The sequence below is a fragment of the Dendrobates tinctorius genome, unplaced genomic scaffold (assembly GCF_039654945.1).
Source record: "Dendrobates tinctorius isolate UK_male_01 unplaced genomic scaffold, ASM3965494v1 ptg000152l, whole genome shotgun sequence".
NCBI lineage: Eukaryota > Metazoa > Chordata > Amphibia > Anura > Dendrobatidae > Dendrobates > Dendrobates tinctorius.
Genome location: NW_027361819.1, coordinates 6668707 through 6691473, shown reverse-complemented (window position 1 = coordinate 6691473; position 22767 = coordinate 6668707). Strand labels below are relative to the sequence as shown.

General features: G+C 46.4%; 1 protein-coding gene across 1 annotated transcript in view; it reads left to right on the top strand.

The window, feature by feature from the left end:
- The first annotated feature begins 11240 nt into the window (after positions 1-11240).
- The window catches only part of LOC141050644 (serine protease 53-like), a 36468-nt gene continuing 24941 nt past the window's right edge, over positions 11241-22767 (top strand). Inside the window, exons 1-7 of the mRNA XM_073547230.1 lie at positions 11241-11483; positions 12233-12324; positions 12445-12890; positions 18045-18234; positions 19599-19870; positions 20258-20427; positions 21363-21564. Of these exons, the coding sequence (XP_073403331.1) occupies positions 11241-11483; positions 12233-12324; positions 12445-12890; positions 18045-18234; positions 19599-19870; positions 20258-20427; positions 21363-21564 (1615 nt within the window). The remainder of the gene's footprint in view (positions 11484-12232; positions 12325-12444; positions 12891-18044; positions 18235-19598; positions 19871-20257; positions 20428-21362; positions 21565-22767) is intronic.

The following is a 22767-nucleotide window of genomic DNA, read 5'->3' as shown; positions in this document are numbered from 1 at the left end:
ACTCCCAGAGACCTATCACAGATATGGGCCCCTGGGAGCCGACCCCACCCTGTTACTCCCAGAGACCTATCACAGATATGGGCCCCTGGGAGCTGACCCCCAGCCTGTTACTCCCTGAGATCTATCACAGATATGGGCCCCTGGGAGCCGACCCCAGCCTGTTTCTCCCAGAGAACTATCACAGATATGGACCCCTGGGAGCCGACCCCAGCCTGTTACTCCCAGAGATCTATCACAAATATGGGCCCCTGGGAGCCGACCCCAGCCTGTTACTCCCTGAGATCTATCACAGATATGGGCCCCTGGGAGCCGACCCCAGCCTGTTACTCCCAGAGATCTATCACAGATATGGGCTCCTGGAAGCCAACCCCAGCCTGTTACTCCCAGAGATCTATCACAGATATGGTCCCCTGGGATCCCACCCCAGCCTGTTACTCCCAGAGATCTATCACAGATATGGGCCCCTGGGAGCCAACCCCAGCCTGTTACTCCCAGAGACCTATCACAGATATGGGCCCCTGGGAGCCGACCCCCAGCCTGTTACTCCCTGAGATCTATCACAGATATGGGCCCCTGGGAGCCGACCCCAGCCTGTTACTCTCAGAGATCTATCACAGATATGGGCCCCTGGGAGCCGACCCCCAGCCTGTTACTCCCAGAGATCTATCACAGATATGGGCCCCTGGGAGCCGACCCCCAGCCTGTTACTCCCTGAGATCTATCACAGATATGGGCCCCTGGGAGCCGACCCCCAGCCTGTTACTCCTTGAGATCTATCACAGATATGGGCCCCTGGGAGCCGACCCCCAGCCTGTTACTCCCAGAGATCTATCACAGATATGGGCCCCTGGGAGCCGACCCCCAGCCTGTTACTCCCAGAGATCTATCACAGATATGGGCCCCTGGGAGCCGACCCCAGCCTGTTACTCCCAGAGATCTATCACAGATATGGGCCCCTGGGAGCCGACCCCAGCCTGTTACTCCCAGAGATCTATCACAGATATGGGCCCCTGGGAGCCGACCCCCAGCCTGTTACTCCCATAGATCTATCACAGTTATGGGCCCCTGGGAGCTGACCCCCAGCCTGTTACTCCCAGAGATCTATCACAGATATGGGCCCCTGGGAGCCGACCCCCAGCCTGTTACTCCCATAGATCTATCACAGATATGGGCCCCTGGGAGCCGACCCCCAGCCTGTTACTCCCATAGATCTATCACAGATATGGGCCCCTGGGAGCCGACCCCCAGCCTGTTACTCCCAGAGATCTACTCTATGTTATAATATTCTATTGAAGTCCACGATGAGCCGTAGATCCATACGATGAGATCAGTGACCGTATGGATGGTGCGGCCCCCGGATAATGAATAGTGAGCGGTTTATCCTCACACATTTCTAGATCCCTTCCTCCAGGAGTCCCTGAGTCTTCTTTCGATATTTCTCCATGTCCTCTCTGGCTCCAGACCAGTTCCTCACAATGAAGGCCCATATGTCACATCATTTTTTTATTGATGGCCAAATCTTTTGAAACTTAAATTTGCCCGATTTGCTGAATGAAAGAAGTCAAAACGAATTGAAAGTATTACAACGTCACAAATTGCTCTACTATCCTAACACACTAATCTACATCCTACTTTGCTGTCACACACTTTCAATACAGTTTTCTTCTGTATTTTATGGCTTTCTCTCCCACTCTATCACTATGGCTGACCTGTGACATCCTTTCACTATCTAGATTAACCACAAAATAGCTGCTGCATTTCCTGCCTCGACTTTTATTTGGGCTATGATCAAATCTCTCATCTCTTCCATTATGCTCACAGTTTCCTATAACCCGCAGACGGAGTTCCCAGAAAGGGTCCACATTGCCCGCTCTCTTACCAATATTAATCTTAGGACTTCACCTGTTGGGGTTTTCATTCTTGGGATCAAGTTTAAGCTGAAGTAAAGGAAAGGAGAAAGACAAAAAGGAAAAAGTATCTAGTCCAAAACCTCAGAAAATCCTTCCCTGAGCACTCTATCCAAGCAGTGAAACAATTCTCAGGGTAGGTGCACATGGGCCCTGATTCACCGCTACGGTTCTTCAGATAGGAAGACATCAGACGAGTCCGATGCCGCCCTCGGCCGGCCTCTCCCTGTGCCGCTAGAGGTGATTGACAGGTCTCTTCCATAGTGAGTGATCTGTCAATACCAGGAGCGGCACTGGTAGAAGCCAAAGCTCTAGAGTTTATGTTCTCACATTTTTTTTTACATCTATTGAAATAATGAATAAAACACAGTGTGAACATACTCCTAGAATAAAAAAAGTTGTAGAAACAGAAAACTTATACAATCCCATATCTGAGCTACCAGGAAAGATCTAAAGTTACAGAACTTCTTTCTGCATGGACATGGAATTTCCCAACATTCTGTAAAATATGGACTTGGTGGTTTGTGGGTTTATGGCGCCATTGTGCAGTAAAATCACTTTTTTATGTTTGATCCATAAACACATGACATCTTCTAAATGACGGAATTATAGCTGCGGTTCTGTAGGAAGGTGAGGAGCCGAGACATGAGATGGGTGAAGTCAGCGACTGGAACTTTACTAGATCTTCACACCTTTCTGCTCACTCCAAAATGTTGTCATGTACAGAACTTTGGCTTTTGTATTTCAGGATAGAAGAAAAAATCATAAAGTGACGACGATCCTAAATAAATCCTCCTAAAAGGCAGTAAAAGGAGTGTCGCTTGTAGATAAGAGGACAACTGGGGCACGTACGGCATACAAGCTGTGCCGCCATTCCGAAATTGGTGACTCTGGACCAGTCCTGCAGATGTCGTCCGCACGGGCCCAGCCGGCCTCTGCAGGACTGGTCCAGAGTCTCCAAATGTTTGTGCCATTAACGCATTGATGTGGATGAGAACGGCTACTAGACCTTTAGGAGTGATGGACTGAGAGGTGCCGGATCAGTGTGAGAGTTTCAAGGGAAGAGCTACACCATTGGCTTTAGGCAAGGTCCACTCACCTGGTTCTGCAGACAGCTGAAGGTGCAAGCTGGGGTGTGAGCCAACAGACAGTACCCCTGATATGGTTGTGGACCCGCGGCTGTGAGTTGTAATGCCCTCAGCTAAGAAGAGTAAACCTACAACTATTGTAAATATCAAGCTTTATGCCTCAGCTGTGAAGTGTGACTATCAAGCTCTATGCCTCAGCTGTGAAGTGTGACCATCAAGCTCTATGCCTCAGCTGTGAATTATTGTGACCATCAAGCTCTATGCCTCAGCTGTGAAGTGTGACCATCAAGCTCTATGCCTCAGCTGTGAAGTGTGACCATCAAGCTCTGTGCCTCAGCTGTGAAGTGTGACCATCAAACTTTATGCCTCAGCTCAGAAGTGTGACTATCAAACTCTATGCCTCAGCTGTGAAGTGTGACCAACAAGCTTTATGCCTCAGCTGTGAAGTGTGACTAACAAGCTCTATGCCTCAGCTATGAATCGTGACCATCAAGCTCTATGCCTCAGCTGTGAAGTGTGGCTATCAAGCTTTATGCCTCAGCTGTGAATTGTGACTATCAAGCTCTATGCCTCAGCTGTGAAGTGTGGCTATCAAGCTTTATGCCTCAGCTGTGAATTGTGACTATCAAGCTCTATGCCTCAGCTGTGAAGTGTGACTATCAAGCTCTATGCCTCAGCTGTGAAGTGTGACCAACAAGCTTTATGCCTCAGCTGTGAAGTATGACTAACAAGCTCTATGCCTCAGCTGTGAATCGTGACCATCAAGCTCTATGCCTCAGCTGTGAAGTGTGGCTATCAAGCTTTATGCCTCAGCTGTGAATTGTGACCATCCAGCTCTATGCCTCAGCTGTGAAGTGTGGCTATCAAGCTTTATGCCTCAGCTGTGAATTATTGTGACCATCAAGCTCTATGCCTCAGCTGTGAATTGTGACCATCAAGCTCTATGCCTCAGCTGTGAATTGTGACCATCAAGCTCTATGCCTCAGCTGTGAATTGTGACCATCAAGCTCTATGCCTCAGCTGTGAAGTGTGGCTATCAAGCTTTATGCCTCAGCTGTGAATTATTGTGACCATCAAGCTCTATGCCTCAGCTGTGAATTGTGACCATCAAGCTCTATGCCTCAGCTGTGAATTGTGACCATCAAGCTCTATGCCTCAGCTGTGAATTGTGACCATCAAGCTCTATGCCTCAGCTGTGAAGTGTGACCATCCAGCTCTATGCCTCAGCTGTGAAGTGTGACCATCAAGCTCTATGCCTCAGCTGTGAATTGTGACTATCAAGCTCTATGCCTCAGCTGTGAATTGTGACCATAAAGCTTTATGCCTCAGCTATGAATTGTGACCATCAAGCTTTATGCCTCAGCTGTGAATTGTGACTATCAAGCTTTATGCCTCAGCTGTGAATTGTGACCATAAAGCTCTATGCCTCAGCTTTGAATTGTTACCATCAAGCTTTATGCCTCAGCTGTGAATTGTGACCATCAAGCTTTATGCCTCAGCTGTGAATTGTGACTATCAAGCTTTATGCCTCAGCTGTGAATTGTGACCATAAAGCTCTATGCCTCAGCTTTGAATTGTGACCATCAAGCTTTATGCCTCAGCTTTGAATTGTGACCATCAAGCTTTATGCCTCAGCTGTGAATTGTGACCATCAAGCTTTATGCCTCAGCTGTGAATTGTGACTATCAAGCTTTATGCCTCAGCTGTGAATTGTGACCATAAAGCTCTATGCCTCAGCTGTGAATTGTGACCATCAAGCTCTATGCCTCAGCTGTGAATTGTGACCATCAAGCTCTATGCCTCAGCTGTGAATTGTGACTATCAAGCTCTATGCCTCAGCTGTGAATTGTGACCATAAAGCTCTATGCCTCAGCTGTGAATTGTGACCATCAAGCTTTATGCCTCAGCTGTGAAGTGTGACCAACAAGCTTTATGCCTCAGCTGTGAATTGTGACCATCAAGCTTTATGCCTCAGCTGTAAATTGTGACCATAAAGCTTTATGCCTCAGCTGTGAATTGTGACCATCAAGCTCTATGCCTCAGCTGTGAAGTGTGACCATCAAGCTCTATGCCTCAGCTGTGAATTGTGACCATAAAGCTCTATGCCTCAGCTGTGAATTGTGACCATCAAGCTTTATGCCTCAGCTGTGAAGTGTGACCAACAAGCTTTATGCCTCAGCTGTGAATTGTGACCATCAAGCTTTATGCCTCAGCTGTGAATTGTGACCATAAAGCTTTATGCCTCAGCTGTGAATTGTGACCATAAAGCTTTATGCCTCAGCTGTGAATTGTGACCATAAAGCTTTATGCCTCAGCTGTGAATTGTGACCATAAAGCTTTATGCCTCAGCTGTGAATTGTGACCATCAAGCTCTCTGCCTTAGCTGTGAATTGTGACCATCAAGCTCTCTGCCTCAGCTGTGAATTGTGACCATCAAGCTCTCTGCCTCAGCTGTGAATTGTGACCATCAAGCTCTATGCCTCAGCTGTGAATCGTGACCATCAAGCTCTATGCCTCAGCTGTGAAGTGTGGCTATCAAGCTTTATGCCTCAGCTGTGAATTGTGACCATCCAGCTCTATGCCTCAGCTGTGAAGTGTGGCTATCAAGCTTTATGCCTCAGCTGTGAATTATTGTGACCATCAAGCTCTATGCCTCAGCTGTGAATTGTGACCATCAAGCTCTATGCCTCAGCTGTGAATTGTGACCATCAAGCTCTATGCCTCAGCTGTGAATTGTGACCATCAAGCTCTATGCCTCAGCTGTGAAGTGTGGCTATCAAGCTTTATGCCTCAGCTGTGAATTATTGTGACCATCAAGCTCTATGCCTCAGCTGTGAATTGTGACCATCAAGCTCTATGCCTCAGCTGTGAATTGTGACCATCAAGCTCTATGCCTCAGCTGTGAATTGTGACCATCAAGCTCTATGCCTCAGCTGTGAAGTGTGACCATCCAGCTCTATGCCTCAGCTGTGAAGTGTGACCATCAAGCTCTATGCCTCAGCTGTGAATTGTGACTATCAAGCTCTATGCCTCAGCTGTGAATTGTGACCATAAAGCTTTATGCCTCAGCTATGAATTGTGACCATCAAGCTTTATGCCTCAGCTGTGAATTGTGACTATCAAGCTTTATGCCTCAGCTGTGAATTGTGACCATAAAGCTCTATGCCTCAGCTTTGAATTGTTACCATCAAGCTTTATGCCTCAGCTGTGAATTGTGACCATCAAGCTTTATGCCTCAGCTGTGAATTGTGACTATCAAGCTTTATGCCTCAGCTGTGAATTGTGACCATAAAGCTCTATGCCTCAGCTGTGAATTGTGACCATCAAGCTCTATGCCTCAGCTGTGAATTGTGACCATCAAGCTCTATGCCTCAGCTGTGAATTGTGACTATCAAGCTCTATGCCTCAGCTGTGAATTGTGACCATAAAGCTCTATGCCTCAGCTGTGAATTGTGACCATCAAGCTTTATGCCTCAGCTGTGAAGTGTGACCAACAAGCTTTATGCCTCAGCTGTGAATTGTGACCATCAAGCTTTATGCCTCAGCTGTAAATTGTGACCATAAAGCTTTATGCCTCAGCTGTGAATTGTGACCATCAAGCTCTATGCCTCAGCTGTGAAGTGTGACCATCAAGCTCTATGCCTCAGCTGTGAATTGTGACCATAAAGCTCTATGCCTCAGCTGTGAATTGTGACCATCAAGCTTTATGCCTCAGCTGTGAAGTGTGACCAACAAGCTTTATGCCTCAGCTGTGAATTGTGACCATCAAGCTTTATGCCTCAGCTGTGAATTGTGACCATAAAGCTTTATGCCTCAGCTGTGAATTGTGACCATAAAGCTTTATGCCTCAGCTGTGAATTGTGACCATAAAGCTTTATGCCTCAGCTGTGAATTGTGACCATAAAGCTTTATGCCTCAGCTGTGAATTGTGACCATCAAGCTCTCTGCCTTAGCTGTGAATTGTGACCATCAAGCTCTCTGCCTCAGCTGTGAATTGTGACCATCAAGCTCTCTGCCTCAGCTGTGAATTGTGACCATCAAGCTCTATGCCTCAGCTGTGAATCGTGACCATCAAGCTCTATGCCTCAGCTGTGAAGTGTGGCTATCAAGCTTTATGCCTCAGCTGTGAATTGTGACCATCCAGCTCTATGCCTCAGCTGTGAAGTGTGGCTATCAAGCTTTATGCCTCAGCTGTGAATTATTGTGACCATCAAGCTCTATGCCTCAGCTGTGAATTGTGACCATCAAGCTCTATGCCTCAGCTGTGAATTGTGACCATCAAGCTCTATGCCTCAGCTGTGAATTGTGACCATCAAGCTCTATGCCTCAGCTGTGAAGTGTGGCTATCAAGCTTTATGCCTCAGCTGTGAATTATTGTGACCATCAAGCTCTATGCCTCAGCTGTGAATTGTGACCATCAAGCTCTATGCCTCAGCTGTGAATTGTGACCATCAAGCTCTATGCCTCAGCTGTGAATTGTGACCATCAAGCTCTATGCCTCAGCTGTGAAGTGTGACCATCCAGCTCTATGCCTCAGCTGTGAAGTGTGACCATCAAGCTCTATGCCTCAGCTGTGAATTGTGACTATCAAGCTCTATGCCTCAGCTGTGAATTGTGACCATAAAGCTTTATGCCTCAGCTATGAATTGTGACCATCAAGCTTTATGCCTCAGCTGTGAATTGTGACTATCAAGCTTTATGCCTCAGCTGTGAATTGTGACCATAAAGCTCTATGCCTCAGCTTTGAATTGTTACCATCAAGCTTTATGCCTCAGCTGTGAATTGTGACCATCAAGCTTTATGCCTCAGCTGTGAATTGTGACTATCAAGCTTTATGCCTCAGCTGTGAATTGTGACCATAAAGCTCTATGCCTCAGCTTTGAATTGTGACCATCAAGCTTTATGCCTCAGCTTTGAATTGTGACCATCAAGCTTTATGCCTCAGCTATGAATTGTGACCATCAAGCTTTATGCCTCAGCTGTGAATTGTGACTATCAAGCTTTATGCCTCAGCTGTGAATTGTGACCATAAAGCTCTATGCCTCAGCTGTGAATTGTGACCATCAAGCTCTATGCCTCAGCTGTGAATTGTGACCATCAAGCTCTATGCCTCAGCTATGAATTGTGACCATCAAGCTTTATGCCTCAGCTATGAATTGTGACCATCAAGCTTTATGCCTCAGCTTTGAATTGTGACCATCAAGCTTTATGCCTCAGCTATGAATTGTGACCATCAAGCTTTATGCCTCAGCTGTGAATTGTGACCATAAAGCTCTATGCCTCAGCTGTGAATTGTGACCATCAAGCTCTATGCCTCAGCTGTGAATTGTGACCATCAAGCTCTATGCCTCAGCTGTGAATTGTGACTATCAAGCTCTATGCCTCAGCTGTGAATTGTGACCATAAAGCTCTATGCCTCAGCTGTGAATTGTGACCATCAAGCTTTATGCCTCAGCTGTGAAGTGTGACCAACAAGCTTTATGCCTCAGCTTTGAATTGTGACCATCAAGCTTTATGCCTCAGCTGTGAATTGTGACCATAAAGCTCTATGCCTCAGCTGTGAATTGTGACTATCAAGCTCTATGCCTCAGCTGTGAATTGTGACCATCAAGCTTTATGCCTCAGCTGTGAAGTGTGACCAACAAGCTTTATGCCTCAGCTGTGAATTGTGACCATCAAGCTTTATGCCTCAGCTGTGAATTGTGACCATAAAGCTTTATGCCTCAGCTGTGAATTGTGACCATCAAGCTCTATGCCTCAGCTGTGAATTGTGACCATCAAGCTTTATGCCTCAGCTGTGAAGTGTGACCAACAAGCTTTATGCCTCAGCTGTGAATTGTGACCATCAAGCTTTATGCCTCAGCTGTGAATTGTGACCATAAAGCTTTATGCCTCAGCTGTGAATTGTGACCATCAAGCTCTATGCCTCAGCTGTGAATTGTGACCATCAAGCTTTATGCCTCAGCTGTGAAGTGTGACCATAAAGCTTTATGCCTCAGCTGTGAATTGTGACCATAAAGCTTTATGCCTCAGCTGTGAATTGTGACCATCAAGCTCTATGCCTCAGCTGTGAATTGTGACCATCAAGCTTTATGCCTCAGCTGTGAATTGTGACCATAAAGCTTTATGCCTCAGCTGTGAATTGTGACCATCAAGCTCTATGCCTCAGCTGTGAATTGTGACCATCAAGCTTTATGCCTCAGCTGTGAATTGTGACCATCAAGCTTTATGCCTCAGCTGTGAATTGTGACCATAAAGCTTTATGCCTCAGCTGTGAATTGTGACCATCAAGCTTTATGCCTCAGCTGTGAATTGTGACCATCCAGCTCTATGCCTCAGCTGTGAATTGTGACCATCAAGCTCTATGCCTCAGCTGTGAATTGTGACCATCAAGCTTTATGCCTCAGCTGTGAATTGTGACCATAAAGCTTTATGCCTCAGCTGTGAATTGTGACCATCAAGCTTTATGCCTCAGCTGTGAATTGTGACCATCAAGCTTTATGCCTCAGCTGTGAATTGTGACCATAAAGCTCTATGCCTCAGCTGTGAATTGTGACCATCAAGCTTTATGCCTCAGCTGTGAATTGTGACCATCAAGCTCTCTGCCTTAGCTCTGTAGTGTAATCATCAAGCTAATTGCCTATGTCATCCGTGCAAGGGGAGCTGTAATTGGGCTGAAAAGACACTCTAAAATCTGACACTCTCACATCTTGGCCTATGTCAGAGCCACATACTACAACTGCTAATAGGTAGAAAAGTGCAAGAAATGTTGAGCTGCTGAACTACTAGAACCAGAGAAAGAAAGGTTCAGAGGAGACGGTGGATCATCGGAGGTACGTCATGGGTGGGGACAGGTGATAAGAGGGGACAGGTGGGGGTTGGACATTTGACCTTTCACGTATTGGAGTTTCTTTTATATTTTGTTGTTTATTTACCAGAAGAGACAAATGAGGAAAAAAAGACGTCATAAATCCTGACCATAAAGAGGACCGTAAAATAAGAGATTCCTTCTAGGACAAAGTTTTAGCGCAAGAACGAGGCATCTACATCAACCAAGTGACGAGCCAAGAAGGGAACACGAGGAGAAGACATGGAGAGCAATCTGCTGTATGTGCTGATAGCCCTACACCTGGGTAAGAGACTAATATCACCATGTGCATAGTGTCTGTGCTGTTACATAGGACTGCAGGTGACATCTACTACATTATCTGTACTCAGAGAGATATCACTGTGTTATCTGTGGTGTTACATAGGACTGCGGGTGACATCTACTACATTATCTGTACTCAGAGAGTTATCACTGTGTTATCTGTGGTGTTACATAGGACTGCGGGTGACATCTACTACATTATCTGTACTCAGAGAGTTATCACTGTGTTATCTGTGGTGTTACATAGGACTGCAGGTGACATCTACTACATTATCTGTACTCAGAGAATTATCACTGTGTTATCTGTGCTGTTACATAGGACTGCAGGTGACATCTACTACATTATCTGTACTCAGAGAGATATCACTGTGTTATCTGTGGTGTTACATAGGACTGCAGGTGACATCTACTACATTATCTGTACTCAGAGAGTTATCACTGTGTTATCTGTGGTGTTACATAGGACTGCAGGTGACATCTACTACATTATCTGTGCTCAGAGAGATATCACTGTGTTATCTGTAGTGTTACATAGGACTGCAGGTGACATCTACTACATTATCTGTACTAAGAGAGATATCACTATGTTACCTGTGGTGTTACATAGGACTGCAAGTGACATCTACTGCATTATAATTATTACTGTGTTATCTGTGGTGTTACATAGGACTGCATGTGACATCTACTACATTATCTGTACTCAGAGAGATATCACTGTGTTATCTATGGTTTTACATAGGACTGCAGGTGACATCTACTACATTATCTGCACCCAGAGATATATCACTGTGTTATCTGTGGTGTTACATAGGACTGCAGGTGACATCTACTGCATTATAATTATTACTGTGTTATCTGTGGTGTTACATTGGACTGCAGGTGACATCTACTACATTTTCTGTACTCAGAGTTATCACTGTGTTATCTGTGGTGTTACATAGGACTGCAGGTGACCAGTACATTACCCATAGTGTTACATAGGACTGCAGGTTGCTAAATGGTTGCCTTGTTGCTAAAATGAAAATCCAGAAGGACTCACGATTCAGCATTTTTCTCTTAAAGCTACCACCCCTGACTGGGTTGTGAACGCTCTCAATGGCTTTGAATCTGAAAGATGTTGTGTCTCCTGCATGTACTGACAAGAAATGTCTGGATGCCGCTGATGTGATCACTGCTGTTGTGTTTGCCGCATCTGAAAGATGTCTACGTATGCGTCTTTTTAATTCAGGCCAAGTTCACACATGGAGAAGTGATCCATCAGAAAGCCAAAAATCATCGCACTGGAAGATGGAAAACCAACTCATGAATGTAACCCATAATAATCGTAGAGCTAAAGAAGTATAACGCAGCATCACCTAACTGTCAGGGGGTTACTGCCACAGTGTGGAGCCAGAAGACCACAGAGTCTAATTGCTCCTTCTCTGGCGCTGAGAAGAAGCACTTCTCCTTCATTTTAAATGATGTTTATTCCTTTTGACAGAACAGGGGTTAATCGGCTATGTTGGATTCCCTGTGCTCACAGCTGAGCTCGGTTAGCCACTCCTTTCCCCTTTATAATCTGTGCTCTGTTACTAATCCTTGTCAGAGCTAGCATTTGCTGCTTGACTAATGGAGGGAGAGGAGGACATATGAGAAGGAGAGTTGGAGGAGTATCTGTGACTGTTGTTTGGTTTGTATGTGTGGTAATTTCATATCCTTCTCTAATTTGGTTTATTCCCCTACCTCCACACCCTGGTGCATTCCTCTGTTATATGTGAGTGAATATTTTGTATGCCTGGAGTTTTCTGTTAACCCTTGTTTGTGTTGCCTTGATTGTTGGGTTGATGTACTGATGTGCACAATAGCGCCCCTCTTCCCTGGGTGGGGGAAGATAACCGACGGAGGGCTAACTCAGGAGATAAGGCAAGGGTGGCGGCCCTGGCATCTCCTGAAGTATCCCGTGGAATAGGGCGAGCTAGGGCACCCCTTAGTGGTAGGGTCAGTTAAGGAGCCCCTGGTTCTGGGTCACCCAACAGCTGTGTCGTGACATTAGCTCTAACCATAACCATTTTTCTGATCTATTATGAATCCAATCACTGCTCTTACAGGGCAACTGCAGCAGCTGTCTGAAGGTGGTGGATTTATGCACGGTTGCTTTGCAGCACCCTAATACATCTGGTGTGGGATTCATGTCTGTCAGGTAAATCATAGAGGAGCCCAAGAATGCCTTGCCTAACAGGTTCTCTTGGGGCCGTGACAAGTTTGATGTCTTCCGGAAGGTCTGTAATTTGTAAACAGATACGTCTGGTTTCTCCTTCAGGGGGATCCCCAAGCGTGAGTATTTTCAGTCGCTTCAGAAGGTGGAGGGATTTTTTCTGGCACTGGGCTTTGTGTATGATGACCCCGATCGCATCTCCTTAGATGAGTCCACACTGCGTCAGCTTCAGCAAGGAGACTGGTTGGCGGAGGAATATTGCTCTGAGTGGGCCGCGGATACTCAGTGGAATGACCCCACACTCTTTAGCCTGTTCTGTGAGGGACTTTCAGAAAGGGTGAAGGATGCGTTGGCTCTGTATGAGACTCCAGTCTCCCTTGATGCAGCCATTTCTCAGGCAATCTGGGTTGATTGTCGTCTTCGCCACAGACATAGGGAGTCAATTCTGGGTGCGGGATGTCCGGGGTCAAAAGAGGTCAGTACTAAACCAGCTGAGGAACAAATTCAGGTGGGTGAAGCGTCACATTCTGGCAGATTGTCTGTTGTCCAGCGTAAAGGGGGAGTGTGTTTCTACTGTGGAAAAAACTAAGTGGCCCCGGTTGTAGGGAGGTTAGCAACCCGGGTGTACTCATCACCTCCGTGGGTAGGGCACAATTTTTTCTTCAAGCTGAAATCCTCCTGGGTAAGATTACAGTAAGGTTGACGTGTCTGCGTTTCTGGACAGTGAGCCGGGGTTTAATTTGATCGACGCTAGGTTCGTCCAGGTCCAAGGCATCCTTCCACATACTCTGTCCAGACCCTTTACCATAATCACCATCGACTCCACCCCTTGATACAGGGGTATTTTACTCAAGTTGTCCGAGGTTTACATCTTCAGGTGGGGGCCATGCACACTGAGGTGTTAGACTGTTATGTGCTACAGGGTCTGCCCTCACCTGTGGTTCTTGGACTTCCTTGGCTTGCTCTGCATAATCCGGTAGTAGATTGGCAGACTCAGGAAGTGTTAAAGTGGAGTGAGTATTGTCAAGGACACTGCTTGGGTACCCAGCTTGCTAGAGTGGATACCCAGTCTGTGCCGAAATACCTATCAGATTTTGGGAATGTGTTCTCAGATCAGGGGTGCCAAGAACTCCCTCCCCATCGTCCTTAATTTTGCGCCATTAATCTTGTTCCTGGTGCCAAGGTGCCCAAGAGCAGACTTTATAATATCTATGGTCCAGAGAGACAGGCCATGAAGGACTACATCACGGAAAGCCTGGCTAAGGGTCATATCAGACCATCCTCATCCCCACTGCCGCTGGATTTGTTTTTGTAAAGAAAAAAGATGGAGAGTTACGGCCATGCTTAGATTTCCACAAACTCAACACGATCACTGTCCATGATCCTTATCCACTCCCACTCATCTCGGATCTCTTTAACCAGATTGTAGGAGCAAAATGGTTATATAAGATGAACCTCAGGGAGCGTATAATCTCAATTGCATTAAAAAGGGAGATGAGTGGAAAACAGCATTCAATATGCCTGAGGGACACTATGAGAACATGGTGATGCCTTTTGGGTTGAAGGCGTCCGCCGTCTTTCAGCACTTTGTAAATTACATCTTTAGTCACCTGGTAGGCAGATTTGTGGTTATCTATCTGGATGACATATTAATTTATTCACCTGACCTTGAGTCACACCAGGTACATGTCAGGCAGGTCTCACATATACTCCGAGACAATAAATAATATGTCAAAGCCGAGAAGTGTACGTTCTTTGTTGAGAAGATCCCTTTCATAGGATATGTGTTGTCTTCCACCGGTTTTTTGCATGGATCCAGCAACAGTCCGGGCGGTACTGGATTGGGATCGTCCTGAGGATTTGAAGGTATTACATAGGTTTTTAGGTTTCACCAACTACTACCGTAAGTTCCTAAAAAAACTTTACTGTAGTAGTCAAACCTCTTTCGGATATGACTAGGAAGGGGATGGACTTCTCCAAGCGGTCCAGTCCTGCTAGGAAGGAATTTGCTATGTTGTAGGGGTGTTCTTTATCTGCACCGATCCTTATCCAGCCTGATGTCTCTCAGTCATTTATCGTTGAGGTCGATGTGTCTGAGGTGGAAGTGGGGACTGTATTGTTGCAGGGTGCATCTCCTGCTAAATGGCAACCATGTGCTCAGTTTTCTAAGAAACTGTCTCCTGCTGAGAAAATTTATGACATTGATAACAGAGAACTCTTAGCAATCAAATGGGCTTTTGAGGAGTGGCGTCATTTTCTGCAGGGAGCGGTTGATCCTGTTATGGTAATCATGGATCATAAAAATCTGGTATATTTGGAATTGGCGAAATGTCCTAACACCTCGACAGGCAAGATGAGCATTGTCTTTACCAATTTTAAGGTTTTCGTCACATATAGGCAGGGGAAAAAGAACCTTAAGGCCAATGCCTTATCTGTTTGTTTTCCTGGGGGAGGAGATACATGTGAACTGGTGCCTAATTTTCAAAAAGGGGTAGTTATAGTGTCTATATGCTCCGATCTGGAAAGGGAGGTTGTTGACGCTCAGGGGGACGCACCTGCTGCCTGTCCACTTGGTAAACTGTTTCTATTAATCTCCGTCTTATAGTCCTCAGTGAACATCACGATTCAGTGTTGGCGGGACACCCTGGTAATAGAGCCACCGCTGATCTACTTACTGTGTGTTTTTGGTGTCCAGGTGCTCATCAGGATGTCCGGGAGTATGTAGCCGCCTGCTGTGTCTGTGCGCGTTCTAAGACCACTCATACTTGTCTGTCGGGGGCTCACCAACCATTGAAGATTCCCAGTAGACCTTGGACTCCCTTGTCGGACGATTTTATCACGTATCTTCCCGTGTCGGAAGGGAATACTGTAATTCTTGCGTAATTCTATATTCAGTGAAATGTCTCATTTTATCGATTTACCAAACGCCAAAACGCCTAATCCTTGGCGTAAATTTTCGTCAAGGAAATAGTTAGATTACATGGGATCCTGACCGATATTGTTCCTGACCGGGGGGTACAGTTTATTTCCAATTTTTCGAGATCATTTTGCACCCGTCTTGGGATCCATCTGTCATTTTCCTCTGTGTTTCACCCGCAGTCTAATGGGCTGACTGAACGGGTTAACCAGAATCTAGAGACGTACCTCAGGTGTTTTGTGTCTGAGAATCAGGAGAACTGGGTTACTTATTTACCGTTAGCCGAATTTTCTGTAAATAATCGCTGTCAGGAATCGACCGGTAAGTCCTCGGTTTTCGGGGCATATGGGTTCCATCCTCAGTTCAGTTTATTTAATAAAGTTCGTCCTTCTAGATTACCGGAGGAAAATTGGTTTTCATCTTCCATGGCAGGGGTTACTAATAATTTGAGGAAGATGGGATCCAAATATAAGAGTGTGGCTGATCGCAGACGTGTGGTGAGTTCGGACCTGTGTGTTGGTGACTTGGTGTGGCTGTCCCTCAAGGAACATTAGCTGAAGTTTCTATCTTGGAAACTGGGTCCCAGGTTTATCAGTCTTTATAAGATCATAGCCATCGTCAATCTGGTAGCATTTCGCCTTGCTTTACCTTTAGGATCCATAATGTATTTCATCGATCTCTCCTCAAAAAATATGTTGCATCTTCAGTACCATCACCTCTACCACCATTTCCTGTCATTGTTGATGGAAACTTGGAGTTTCAGATTGTGAAGATCTTGGATTCTCGTCTTATTCATTGGTCGCTTCAGTGTCTGGTACATTGGAGGGGATATGGTCCTGAGGAGAGGATGTGGGTACCAGCATCTGATGTTTATGCGGCCAGGCTGGTCCGGTCTTTTCACGTGACACACCCTGATACGCCTGGTCCTGAGGTTTAGGAGGTCCCTCACAGAAGAGGGGGTACTGTCACAGGGTTACTGAGACACATGTGGAGCCAGAAGACCGCAGCGTCTGATTTCTCCTACTTCGGCGCTGAGAAGAAGCACTTCTTCATTTTAAATGGTGTTTACTCATTTTGGCAGAACAGGGGTTAATCGGCCATGTTGGAAAACTCTGAGCTGAGCTCAGTTAGCCACTCCCTTCCCCTTTATAATCTGGGCTCTGATACTAATCTGTCAGAGCTAGCATTTTCTGCATGGCTTCAGGAGGAAGAGTAGTTCATACAAGGAGAGTTGGAGGAGCTATCTGTGACTGTTGCGTGGCTTGAAAGTGTTGTAATTCCCTTCCCTTGTCTACTTTTGTTTAATCCCCATTCTCCACTCCCCGGTGCATTCCTCTGTTATATGTGAGTGAATATTTTGTATGCCAGGAGTTTTCTGTTTACCCTTGCTTGTGTAGCCTTGTTTGTCAGGTAGGTGTACTGCGGTGCACAATGGCGCCCCTATTCCCTGAGTGAGGGAAGAGAACAGACAGAGGGCTAAGGGCCCCGTCACACATAGCGACTCACCAGCAATCTGGTCAATGATATCAACGTGTCAGGATCGCTGGTGAGTCGCTACATGATCGCTGGTGAGCTGTCACACAGAAAGCATAACCAGCGATCAGGACCAGCGACGCCGAGCGCGCGGCGTCGCTGTGTACGTTAGTTACCAGCGCGCTGATGCAGGGAGCTGGTAACTAAGGTACACATCGGGTTTCTAAGGGACGTGCGGCCCTTAGATGCCCGATGTGTACGTTAGTTACCAGCTGATCGCTGGTCTCCCACCTGTCACACGCAGCGATGCGTGCTGGCCAGCGGGAGACCAGCGATCAAAGAAATGTCCAGGGCTTTTCAAGAGCGATCAGCGATACCGGCAGGGGGGCCTGTCGCTGATCGCTGTCACACACAGCGATCTCGCTGGTGAGATCGCTGTTGTGTCACAAAACTTGTGACTCAGCAGCGATCTCGCTAGCAAGATTGCTTTGTGTGACAGGGCCCTAACTCAGGAGATAAGGCAAGGATGGAGGCCCTGGCATCTTCACCTTCAGAAGTTTCCCAGAGGAATAGGGCGAGCTAGGGTGCCCTTAGTGGTAGGGTGAGGGAAAGAGCCCCTGGTCCTGGGTCACCCGACAGCTGTGTCGTGACACTAACTTTACGAAAACAAAGAATAAAGTCTATGAAAATGTCACATGTATTCCACCATTATACCAACAGACTGTATCTCATCCTGCATAAAACAAATCCCCATACACTCCCACAAAAAACAGGTTCTTTATTGTGCAAAACTAATAAAACCTAAAAAATATACATAATATTGTCATCACCATGTTCATAGCAATCGTCCAATCTGGTTATTTATCCTTCATGACAAACACCGTGAAAAAAATGAAAAAAATATAATGAAAGAATTGCTGTTTTTTATCCTGTTTTAAAATAATGTAATAAAAATATATCCAAAGAACGAAGTGCACCACAAAATGTTCTCGCTGTGCTGCTGCAGCATTACATGCCATCTATCCTGCTAACTTAGTGGCAAAAATAGAAAATGTGGTCTTTTGCTCATGTCACCAGACTTTTCCATCTCCCCGTAAAGCCCTTCTCTTACTGTGATCACTGACCCCCCCGTGGGTCTACACTTATGTGGGCAGTGTTCAGTCCTGGTGCTGCCGCCATCTGTACAAGAGCAAGAAGGAAAATAGAGAACCTGGGGCGATGACTCATGGTGGGAGATTTCGTCCAGAAGTCCTCCATGGCTTTGTGACGTTGGTCTCCTCCTCCATTGTATCATGGATTCTCTGTTTCTCTGCAGCCATTACCACCGCCACATCTCAGCCGGTGTGCGGCTCTCCAACCTTCTCCAGCCGGATCGTTGGGGGTTCGGACGCAGTAGACGGACAGTGGCCCTGGCAGGCTAGTATACAGTATCAAGGAGGCCATTTCTGTGGTGGGTCCTTGATCTCCAGCCAGTGGGTGCTGAGTGCCGCTCATTGCTTCAAACCGTAAGTTCTCTGTGTCTCAGCTCATGCCCACTCTTCATGTATCACTGAGGGTCCCGGAATCATTGGAGCACAATGTATAAAGACTTTCTCCTCACCTCTTGTTCCTGCCTTTCATTGCTCTTGTCTCAGTTACAGGGAATATGTCAGGAGGATTTCACTTCTTTTATACAACTTTTTAGATGCTCATGTAGATCTTCAAAGACAAGTCCAGCAATATCTTTACATGGAAAGTCCATTCCTCCATTACTGAGAAATCAGCAACTGAACTGATATGTGAATGAGGCTGAAGAGCTATGGTAGATCTGAAGTCTCTGTCACACCAGCTCTATTCCCCGCCCCTCTTTACTGACGGCTCGTTCGCCCACTCCTGCTTTATTGATGGCTGTCAGTCAAGTAGGAGACGGTGTAGGGAAGGTGACCTGATGGACGGACTTGACTGAAGGGAGAAGGGATGGTTTGTGCACTGTAGATTGACGTTTATAATAAAAGAAGGGAAACAGCTGGGGAAGATGGAATAGGAGTGCAGTACCTAGATTTGACCAGAAGATGGCAGGGGGAGCGTGAGAACAGGACTTGACAGCAGCTTAGGGCTACGAAACCGCTTAGTCTTGGGGGGCGGGGAGACAGGAACCCAGGAGGGGAATTCCCGAGGAAGGGGATAAATAGGACAGGACAGGGTTCCAGGTGAGGCTAGTCACGGGAGGAGCTCAGAAGGAGAAGACTCAGTATGGAGGACTGACGACAGTGGAGAGCTCGACCAGGGGACTGATAGGAAGAGACTGTCAGGGGGGTGGCCTTGACACAAAGAACCGCAGGACAGACGAGGCCCCGGGGGTACCGATTGGACGACGACCTCGGACAGGTGAAGCGCTGGCGGTAGATAGGTCTAGGGCAGCCCCAGCAAAAGATCCACGAGGAACGTCACTACGACTGAAGGAAGGTGAAGGTACCCGGGCCTGAATATGGAGAGCTGTAAAGGAGCTGCGGTGTATGACTACGGTCATCAGGAGGACGGCCAATAAACTCGGACATGTTACAAGCAAAATCTGCCTCCGTCTGTGCGCGGTAAGAAGCGGACCACTCCCCAATCCGGGCCACTACCACATTGGCATCAGATTATTATGCTGCTCTCCTTGCTATCTGACAAATCTGTCTTTGTCTTTCTACAAGAACATCACATGACTCTCCTGAAATCCTCTGTCCTGCTGTGGACCTTTCACTATCGCCCAGTCTGTGACCCCTCACCAGTTAGTGTACTCCTTTGTATTATCAAGAAAAAAAATAATGCCATCCAGAAGATATTCCTGCTGATTGGTGATCAGTTGTGAATTTTATAGTTCTATTTATTTCTGGTCATTTTTCAGGCTTCGCCCCCTGGTTAACTATAGAGTGCAGCTGGGCGCGTACGACCTGTCACTGGACAATCCGCACAGTGTTTTGATGAGGATAGACTCCGTCTACAACCATCCGAACTATACAAGTGCCGCTCACACATGGGACATCGCTCTAGTGAAGCTCGAGAGTCCGGTCACCTACACCAAGTACATCATGCCCATCTGCCTGCCCGTCGCCTCCATCACCTTCCCCAATGGCATGGAGTGTTGGGTCACCGGCTGGGGGGATATAGATAATTATGGTAAGTGATGCTTATATTTCCTCCAAAAGGTGAAGGTCCAGAAGTAGAGCAACACACCTGGTACCCCCTGTCTATCAAAATCAAGGAAGGGAAGCTGTCCTCCTGAAGGGACCGGTGGCGGCCATCACACTTTTTGCAGTTGATCTTATCTTCTCAGCTCCGTATTTTAAAAATGTAAGATAAAAATATTACTTCCCAAATTCATTAATACAGCTGTTCATGAATCAACCAATGTCACGGATCTGGATCACTGCTCGCCAACCAATTTTATATTGTCCTGCATAATTGCTTGTGATTCCTGGAGGACCTTCCCTGGAAGCTGTAGAGCCCATAGATCTCAGTGTATTATTCTGTGAGTTCCTGACTCTTCTCTGGTCATTTTGTTAGAACCTCTGCCCTATCCGAAGACTCTGCAGAATGTGAAAGTGCCGCTGATTGATCATAAGACGTGTGATGAAATGTATCACTGGAACTCGGGTATCAGCAGCTCTGTGACCCGAGTCTACGACACCATGATATGTGCTGGATACACGGAAGGAGGGAAAGACTCTTGTCAGGTGAGAACAAAGCCTTGTTCTGCTAAAAGATTCTACCAAAAGGAAAACAGGTTTGCTTACAGACTTTCTGGCATTAAATGAGCTTTCCCAAGCAAAGGGACAACTTTCTGATCACTGGGGGTCCAACTACTGTACTTCAACTCCCATCACTCCTGAGGAACAACCTGAGCCGTGTACTCAGCTAGACAATGAATAAAATGGTGGAGTGGAGCTCCATTCAGAGGTGTCTCTGAAAAGCTCCATTCTTGGTTTTCTGGAAGTCCATGAGAAAGCCGTCTTAGTAGTAAGAGTATTATTATTACGTTATTATGTTCAATCCTGTCTTCTGCATCACTGTCGGTGTCTATTTTCTGTATAACTGGATAAAACCTACAAACCCAACACTTTACACTGAGGAAAGTGGTAGACAGAAGCAGAAAATACAGTAACATGAGAAAGATCAGCTTGGCCACTTGGAGCCAAGTTCCAGGTACAGGACCATCAGAGGAGGAAGAGTAGAGAATGGTGAGGAATCGTATCTGCAGCCGCGTTGCCCCTCCTAGTAGTCCTCGTCTCAGGGAAGCTTTCACTGGGTTGTTAGGCTGCTGGACGTGCCGGCATTCTCTACCAAATTTATAAGGAAAACTGGGAAAAGATCTCTTCTGTCTTATGGTCATGAGAATTAGAAATTGTATTTAGAGCAAAGGTTACGGTAAAAAAAAATTATAAAAAATATTAAAAGAAACATGACCACGTAAGATCACCAGATAATGGCAACAGGTTGAGATCTGACACCAGCACTATTTTGCTATCGGGGCTTTTATGCCCTCTCAACACTAGGTGATAATTTATACGTCTTTTCCTTCTGCAGGTGGAATATTCCTCAGTATTTTGTTTATTTCCGCATATTGAATGTTCTTAGATGTTGACGTGTTGAGGACATTGATGTCTTCCAGGGGGACTCCGGGGGACCTCTAATGTGTAAAGTCCAAGGAGTCTGGTACCAAGCCGGTGTTGTAAGTTGGGGAGATGACTGTGCTCTGCCATATCGCCCCGGAGTATACACCCTGGTCACAGCCTATACACCATGGATCCAGAGCCACATGCCAAATGAGACATTTTACCCTGTAAATATCTCAACAACTTCAAAGCCTACAGGTAACGGGACGGTGCTCACTTAACCTTCTTTTTTTCAGTTCTGCTTTCACATTTTTTTTTTCATAATATTTGGCATAAGGTGGTCTTGCATCATCCCCAGATTGAGCTCTCATGCCCACCATAGAGCCCTATAACAGTTTGTGCATGGAGATGCAATAGAAAGCCACAGAAGACTCCACTGAATGACTGAAGATCAACTTGTTAATACATGGGATCTACACAAGGAAACACTGATAGAACTTCTCATATGGGACTCGGATCTGGAGGGTCAACCCTTTCCCACCCTATAGTTATAGCACTGCGCGAAGGTTGGGGATGGAAACTGCCGTACACTGACAGCACTTGTGAGGTGTGAGATCAGGAGCTGAGTCCTCACCATCAGCAGAAGATCTATCTGTAGTCTACAAGCGATACGCTGATGCAATGGCTGTGGTTGATGGTAGCCCTGTTCCTGACCATCCAACCCCTTACAGGCCACAATCTAGATGGTCCAGGATGGTTCAGAGATGGATGGGCTTTCCTTTTTATCCCCATCGGCTCACTCACGATACGATCGTGGGATGCCAAAGATTGCAATTTCAACTGAAACCTTAGGGTTAGGGTTAAGACTTTTAAGCCTTAGGCTACTTTCACACATCAGGTTTTCGGCGTCAGGCGCGATCCGGCGTCGTGCCGGAACGCCGGATCCGGCAAATGTTTTGTAAAAGGCTACTTTCACACATCAGTTTTTTGCCGTCAGGCAGGATCCGGCTATTTTTAGAAAAAACGGATCCGGCATAAATTTTGGAGAACTGTAGAAACCGATCCGTTTTTTTGTTGGATCCGTCTAGCAGGTTATATCTGTTCCTGGGGGCTGGCCAATTGGATCTGAGCATGCGCAGACTTAAAAAAACGGATCCGGTGGCTGGATCCGTCTTTTTCTGGATCCGGCGCATTACGGCGCCCATAGACTTTCATTGTAGCAAAAAGCTGGAAGCGCCGGATCCAGCGCTTCCGGCTTTTTCGCCGGAGACAAAAAACGTTACAGTAGCCGTTTTTTCCAGACGCCGGAATGAGACAAGTTGCCGGATCCGGCAAAAAACGGATGAAACGCAATGCCATCCGGCACGATCCGGCGCTAATGCAAGTCAATGGGGAAAAACCGGATCCGGCATTGCATTTTGCCGGATCCGGTTTTACAAAAAAAAGCCGGATCGCGCCTGA